At 35.5% G+C, this 8554-nt stretch overlaps 1 protein-coding gene across 1 annotated transcript in view; it reads right to left on the bottom strand.

The window, feature by feature from the left end:
• Window positions 1-3398: 3398 nt before the first annotated feature.
• Window positions 3399-8554, bottom strand: part of DNAAF6 (dynein axonemal assembly factor 6) — a gene marked incomplete at both ends in the record, with an annotated part of 41387 nt that continues 36231 nt past the window's right edge. The window contains 2 exons of the mRNA XM_082610506.1: window positions 3399-3528; window positions 8460-8545. Coding sequence (XP_082466632.1) covers window positions 3399-3528; window positions 8460-8545 — 216 coding nt within the window. The remainder of the gene's footprint in view (window positions 3529-8459; window positions 8546-8554) is intronic.

Genomic DNA, 8554 nt, shown 5'->3' with positions numbered 1-8554 from the left:
TCTGACTTACTTCACTCTGTATGACAGACTCTAGGTCCATCCACCTCACTACAAATAACTCAATTTCGTTTCTTTTTATGGCTGAGTAATATTCCATTGTATATATGTGCCACATCTTCTTTATCCATTCATCTCTTGATGGACACTTAGGTTGCTTCCATGCCCTGGCTATTGTAAATAGAGCTGCAATGAACATTTTGGTACATGACTCTTTTAGAATTATGGTTTTCTCAGGGTATATGCCCAGTAGTGGGATTGCTGGGTCATATGGTCGTTCTATTTTTAGTTTTTTAAGGAACCTCCATACTGTTCTCCATAGTGGCTGTATCAATTTACATTCCCACCAACAGTGCAAGAGTGTTCCCTTTTCTCCATGCCCTCTCCAGCATTTATTGTTTGCAGATTTTTTGATGATGGCCATTCTGACTGGTGTGAGGTGATACCTCATTGTAGTTTTGATTTGCATTTCCCTAATGATTAATGATGTTGAGCACTCTTTCATGTGTTTGTTGGCAATCTGTATCTCTTCTTTGGAGAAATGTCTATTTAGGTCTTCTGCCCATTTTGGGATTGGGTTGTTTGTTTTTTTGTTATTGAGCTGCATGAGCTGCTTGTAAATTTTGGAGATTATTCCTTTGTCAGTTGCTTCATTTGCAAATATTTTCTCCCATTCTGAGGGTTGTCTTTTGGTCTTGTTTAGGGTTTCCTTTGCTGTGCAAAAGTTTTAAGTTTCATTAGGTCCCATTTGTTTCTTTTTGTTTTTATTTCCATTTCTCTAGGAGATGGGTGCTTTATTTTTAAAGAGCTTTTCTGTATTGTTAAAGTTTCCTACTTGGATCATGTAAGCATGTACTTTTTCTCTAATTAGAAAAAATTCAAATGAATTTTACGTAGGATGAAGTGTAGAATCATAACTTGCAATCATAATTGCAATAGCCTCCTAAGTGGTCTCTCCATTTTCATTCTTGCCTCCAAATACATCCTCTTCTCCAAAGAACTTAGAATAAAATTGAAGTTCCTAACCTTAGCCTGTAAGGTTCTACATGACATTGCTCCAGCCTACATTTCCAACCTTACCTCCAGTCACACTTGCCAGATTCATTCTACTTCAACCACACAGGCTTTAATTTCCTTGAACTTTACGCTCCAGGTTCTTTCCATCCTGGGTCTTCACATTTGCTACTCCTTGCAATTAGAAGCCTTACCACCCTCCTTCCTTCAACACTCTCTTTGCCGGGCTAAATCCTAGGTATTCTCCATGTTTCAGCTGAGTATGAAATCCTTAGGGGAGCCTTTTCTGACCTCCTTCCCCAGACTAGGTTTGGTTTCTCTGATATTCTCAAAGCACGCATTGTTTTCCTTCATACTAATAATAAACTTGAAAATATGTGTTTATGTGTTTACTTGGTTATTGTTGGTCTCCCTTGCTAAACTATTTGCTCCATGAGGACAAGGACCACATCCGGTTTGCTCATTGCTATATTCCCAGCACGTAACATAGTGCCAGGCATGTGGTAAATGCTCAGTGGATATTTGTTGAAAGAATGCATTAATGAGTGCATGAATGAATGACTGAATCCTCACAAATGCAACTAGAGATTATAAAACCAAAAAGGAAGGTAAAGAAGCTCATGAAGGAGAAGGCTAATAATATGCCACAATCGTGGTTTTAACTCCCTTTTGTATTCTCTTTTTCTACATTTGCTTTAATTGACTATTCCCCTTTAAAGAGAGAAAAGTCCTGTGAATTAGCTTAAAAACAAAACAGCAAGGACAACAAAGTTGTTACTTCTGAGGCCAAGGACAGTGAAGTAGCATGATTTGTAGATGGGTATAAATTACTGGATCACATTTCATTGTCTTGAAGCTCTGTTTCATTATATAATTGATACAGTACAACATAACCAAAGCCCAATTCAAGTTGGCCTGGATATGCTCTATCTTCTCTTCCAGGGACAACTTGTACATATTCAGTCAGCTTGAGTAATAATGGTCTTTGTAATTAGGGCCAGTACGTGGGAAGAAGAGATACATTTTCCACTGACTCACTGTTGCTCCCTAGAGAAGAAAAATATTGGCTACTGCTTAGGCTTACTCCAGAGTTTACAGTTTAGGGTATAATCTTAAATTCTTAAAATACAGCCTTTTAAAAATATGTTAAGAAAGCAAAGTAGGACACTGTTAATTCTGTGACACCATGGACTTAAATTCACAGACACTAACTTCCTTTCAGTTAATCCCACCCTCAGAAGAAATTCATGGTGGTAATTTCAAAGTCAAATTCTCTACAAGAGCTTGGTGTTTTAACATAACCACTTTTTCCAAAATCTCAGTCTTTTCCTTCTATTTGATCTAGTCATAAACTAGATGCTTCATAGTTATCTGCATATTTAAACCTAGACAATATCTGCTTGAGTATTTAGTACCTTAATAGTTCACATCTTTCCGCTGTTTATCTCTTTTCAAAATTTACTCCCAGGTAACTCCAGAGTTCTACAATGTCGTGTGAGACCAAGTCAACAAGTTTTAAAATACAAGTTATTCATAAATAATTCTAAAATAAACTTATGCAATACAGTACAGAAGAGACAGGGTACAAATTCATAACATAAGTATGTCCAATTATGAATAAATATACGAAATGAGAGAGAACAGGATTTGTAAATGCACCACACTTTTCTTTATATTCCTTTTAAATGTCAAGGATTTCAATTACTAAATATAAACAGAGTACTCAAAAAGGCATTGTTAATAATTATTAGTGCACAAAAGGAAAATATTTTTAACTTAAATAGATCCAAACACTGAGAACAGGACCGAGGAAGCCAAATAACACTGTGTGCTCAAGAGTATTTCTTATTCAAGTAAAACATGTTGTTAGTATGGCACATCAAACTATTTATAATCCTCTGTTATTTGTATATTCCAGAACAATAGTGAGAGCCTAAACAGAGAACACTTGAAATCATTTGATTAAATCAACATAAAGGAAACTAAATAAACTTTTCTGGTGACAGTAATGACCAATTGCTATGCAACTGATTGTATCATGGTATAATCAATTGGCTTAAGTTCTTCAGACTACTGAAATAAGTAGACCAAAGATTTCATGGTCATATTTCAGTTACTTAGCTGACCATGTAGTAATCTAATTGGTTAGCCTGTAAATTCTATCCAGCTATCACTATAAATATGGAATAGCTTATTAGTATGAGAAAATAGCATTTCCTACTAGATTAATAGAAATGACTGTAAATGATGAGAATAGCATTAGAATTGAATTTAGGCCCTGCCTGAAATATGTCAGAATAATAAAGAGAAGATAGAAAACATTAACCAATTTTTTCAAAGTTTTTATCAGTGGTATTTTACCACTTTTCCTCCTTATTCATGTTGTTTCAGAAGAAATTAATAAAATCCAACTCTTGTTTCATAGTCATGGTGACCTCGAGAGTCTCAGTTTCAACGATATAGAAAGCTTTGGCATTGCTGCATTCCACAGGATGGGGAAGGGTTACCAACAGTTTCCTAAAAAACAAAACAAAATAAAAACTTAGAATCAGTGATATCAAGACAATGGGAAGCAATATATATCACCACAATGTTAGGAACCAAAAAACTATTTAGTATACTATTTTTTTTGGCCTTAAAAATCCAAGCAGTGGTTTTGACCACCCCTCTTTTTTTCTAAATTGACCTCATTTTGCATTATATACACATAGTCTCAGGCTATGTTTATTGTCATAGAAATAGAACCATTGCAACTTTAAGTTGGCTGGATAGATCTATTGCCAGTCATACCTATGTGTAGATGGAATGTGGCTGCCTGATAGAAACCTGAAAATTGGAATTGTTCTAACTAATTCTGCTAACATAACTGAGTCTCTACTATTAATTTAGGTGTAGTTATTGAAACTCAGGCCTGGAATGATTTCAATATCAGATCAATGAAAGTGCTTTTCTCTGCCTGCTTCTGTTCTTTCTACTATACATTGGCAAAAATTTCCTGTGAGAGATTGCTGAGCATAGTTTGCAGTTTATGGCTCAGTTGCTGGATAACTGTATGCTTTAGATGCATGGTTGGGATGAGACATCCATAATTCTGTCATAGTGGTATGAATCTGAATTATGCATAGGGTCGGCACATGCTGGTATCTGAAGAAAATTAAATACATGAAACACTTGTTACCTCAGATTCTCAGTAGAGGAGGCTTGAGTATCTCTATAAAAAGTGGACAGAGGGGCTTCCCTGGTGGTGCAGTGGTTGAGAGTCCGCCTGCTTATGCAGGTGGATGCGAGTTCGTGCCCCGGTCCGGGAGGACCCCACGTGCCGCGGAACGGCTGGGCCCGTGAGCCATGGCCGCTGGGCCTGCGCGTCTGGAGCCTGTGCTCCGCAACGGGAGAGGCCACAGCAGTGAGAGGCCCGCTTACCGCAAAAAAAAAAAAAAAGTGGACAGAAAAGATCCAAATCAGTATAGGAAATGTGGTAATTTTTAGGGGTACTTATTGAATATTTGTACAAAGCACTAGTATTTGAAAACAAAGCCCTTGAAAATCAATTGCTTCTTTGCTCATTTGCAAAGACCTAAGTTCAGGAAACTGGGCTCATTAAAAGTATTTATCACACATCTCTGGAACCTATAGGAGAAATTTTCTGTTACTCTTGTTCCATTCCAGATATTTGGGGTAGGAGAAACAACTCTCTCCATTTGAAGTAATGAAATCGCGATGTTTCTTAATATACCCTGTAATATTTAGCATCTCAAAAAAATGGGTGCAAAAACCATTTAGAGTCCTTTTTTTTTTTTTTTTTTTTTTGGCCATGCTGCACAGCTTGCAGGATCTCAGTTCCCTGACCAGGGATTGAACTTGGGCCCACGGCAGTAAAAGCACCAAGTCCTAACCACTGGACCACCAGGGAATTCCCGAGAGTCCATCTTTTTAAAGTTGTTTACAATATAGGTTGTACTAGAGTTAGATTTGCTTTATCCCTTATTCTACAAATGATAGTATATTCACTTTTAAAAGAAAGCAAAGCTCAGTGGTGGTAGCTTCATTGCACTAAAAGACAACTAAAATCAGATGAAGAAGGAGTTCCAATGATAATGTGCACTTCTCTATCCAGAGAGAAATAAATTCAAAAGAGAAAGTGGCCATTGGAATGATCCGTCTATCCCTGCATTTTTGTCTAGTCCTTAGTAGTACAACTTCCCATACTAAAATTTTGAGTAGAAACTATGTAACTTATTTAGCCTCTTAGAAGAAGGAAAATACTGTGTGATATCTGAAGTGAGAGTTATATTTTAAACAATATAAAATTCTACTAATACTTAATCATATACAATTCATTGAAGAACAGGACTGTATTTTATTTCCGTGTCCCCCCAGTGTCTAGCAGACTTCATAAATGTTTGTTGACTGAATGAATAAATGAATGAAAAGCAAACAGGTCACCACAAAATGATATCTGAATAACTGGTATAAATTTGTACTATAATAAAATATGAATGAACATTTAAACCCAATCCCTCTGCCTCTACTTTGAAAATATATTTGCCTTTTAAGAAGCTACAGTTTAGTCACTGATCAAATGTTTATCCAGCGTTAATTTTTATTAGAAATTATTTAAATGCAAACAATAATATATGAAAGTAAAACCCCAAAATTATCTGTACAGTGAACTCTATAGACTCACATGTTTACATTTATATTAGAGAATTCAAGTTGATGTGTTTTTTTTTTTGCGGTACGCGGGCCTTTCACTGTTGTGGCTTCTCCCGTTGCGGAGCACAGGCTCCGGACGCGCAGGCTCAGCAGCCATGGCTCACGGGCCCAGCCGCTCCGCGGCATGTGGGATCTTCCCGGACCGGGGCACGAACCCGTGTCCCCTGCATCGGCAGGCGGACTCTCAACCACTGCGCCACCAGGGAAGCCCCAAGTTGATGTTTCTTGCAAGAGATTTAAATAAAGGACAACCTTGTTCTGTGCATATTCACATAATGCACTTTTTATTTTAGGTAGTTAATAAATTATTTGATTCACATATCTGGGATAAAAAAGGACATGGCCTTTTTAATGTTTCCTGTTGGAGACATGACTATTTTCAAAGAAAGTGCAGAAATAGCTACTGAGCTGCAATTCACTATTCCATTCAGAAAACATTTTTTTTTTAGGTGTTTACGTCTTTGAATATCAGTCAACTCTCAATCTATTGGGTTGGCCAAAAAGTTCGTTCGAGTTTTCTCCTAAGATGTTATGGAAAAACCCGAAAAAACTTTTTGGCCAATGCAATAAATCAAAGGACTACAGCAAAAGTGAGATAATCTAAAGCAACACACAACCAAAAATTAATTCATACTTGTCTTCAGAGTGTGTTTTTATTATCACATTCAAGGAATTCATTTATGATATTCTTAGAATTCATCTTAAAAACTAATGAAACCCCATATGAAGATAAAGTCAGGAGATTCTGAGACATTATACAATTTCCCCTATCTTTCTTCCTTTCTATCTACTCCATGTTGGGAATCTATATACCAAAACAACATTGTAAAAAATGAAGAATTCAACAAACTGTTTTATTTCTTTTCCATCTACAATGCTAAAATTGAGTTTTATTTATAATTTTAATTCAATTGACTATCAATAGACTGATATTACTAGTCAATTCAGTTAAAATAAATTCACTTGTTTTGCCTTATAGATACATTAGCAGAATGTCTGCTCTTATCTTTCTAGGAGCCGGTAAGCATAGTGTTACATGTGTCAAAGTTAGAAACTAAAGAAAGTAGATGTGAATATCAATAAACTAAAAAACAAGACACATTTCCAATAATACAATTTCAGGTAATAGCATGGCTCCAAAGCATGTTCAAGTGTTTAGGAAAAGTGATAAAAACTTTAATTCCATCTTCTGTCTTCTATCTTAATTAATGAATCTTTTTCTTAAGAGACAGGACCTTCACACACTGAGCATTTAATGTATAAGTACTGTAAGATCCAAATGACCTAGTGCAGCCTACATTCTATGTGGAAAAATATCTCTGTGTGAGTCTTTCATTTAGTGGGCTCTGATAAATATCTGGAATGATAGCATAGCCAGAGCAGCTGCCTAAAGATGGATGGAGACAGTGAGAACTGCTAGGGGAACGGAAATTAACTCCATAGTGTGTAGATATGTGTGTTCTTTTAACAAGTGCACAAATATCATGAAAAATTTGACTGTTCATTTAACCAACTTTCCTTGCAAAGGTTGTGTGGAAGAGTAAATGCATGTGTAACGTAATGGAAAAAAATTACATTACTCCTTGAAGTGGATGGTAGGAATAAGGAATGTAATTTTTATAACATGAGACATTTTTTTGAGTGAATACATTTTTGAAATTATATTAAATAATGAGAAAATATTTGATATGTATTCATCTGTAGATCATTTGGGGTTAAATGCATCTACTCTAGAAATCAAGGTTAAGCTATGCATGTTATGTTGGGTTGTTTACACACAGAAGTCTTTTGTACCAGAGATATAATTTTGTTATTTTCTTGAAGCCCTACAATCAAAAAAGGACAATTATAGGTACTGATAATGGAAGGAAGAGAATGTACTAGGAGCTGACTGCTCCCCGCACCCAGTTTGAAACGTCTATGAGTTACAAAGAACCACTGCACTCAACCCAAGTGTGCTCACTGCTATACAACCAGATGAAAAGTGAACAAAGCAGTGAGACATTTAGACATTTTATCTAGCACTTGCCAGGTTCTATAGATTCCCTCCTTATAGAGTTAGTTTTGAGAGACAGGGCTGATTTATCCAGGTTTCAAGATAAACATTTTTATCAGAATTTTACCATATACATTGTGTTTGGCAACATGATTTGAACTTGTATAATAACAAGACTATTTTGAAAATATCAAATGTTTAATTGAATTATTCCATTATCATCTGCATTATTTTTAAATGTATTCATGCAACTTGAGGATCTAGTGATAAATTAGCTGTTAGAATTTTTGTTTTAAGCAATTGATAAGACTTTTTGTTGATTTTTAGATGAATATAATCAAATTTAACCTTAGAGCCCCACAGTATCCAATACGCTTAAAGATAGCTTCTTTCATGCCATCACTGTACCAGAAAGCCACATGCAAGACTTACAACTTAAGAGATTTTCACCTCTAGCTATTTTTCCTGACAGATAAGCAAACTGTATCTGAATGTCAAGGACTATGTCTTGGTGGTATCAACCTACTCCAAATGTATGCATGTAAAGTGGGAAAAAATCTAGGTATTTACAAATATATGTTTATATTACCTAGATCAAACATCTGAATGATTGACTTTTTCACTTTTCTTCAGACTTTAGGAGTGATACAAAATAATTACGTACACTTTTATAAAGGATATTGACTAAAGATTCATTAATATTATAATATTCATTATTCTAGTTCTAAGTTTTACTCACTTATTAGGAGTACGGAGGTCAAAGATCATTTCCTGAATGTTGATTTCAATTTCAGAAAGGTTCGTATTTGGCAGTTTAATTTTAATCTGAAGGAG

The sequence above is a fragment of the Mesoplodon mirus genome, assembly GCF_964341445.2.
Source record: "Mesoplodon mirus genome assembly, chromosome: X".
In the NCBI taxonomy this organism is placed as follows: domain Eukaryota; kingdom Metazoa; phylum Chordata; class Mammalia; order Artiodactyla; family Ziphiidae; genus Mesoplodon; species Mesoplodon mirus.
Note: the sequence above shows the minus strand (reverse complement) of the source record. Positions and strands in the feature narration are given on the sequence as shown.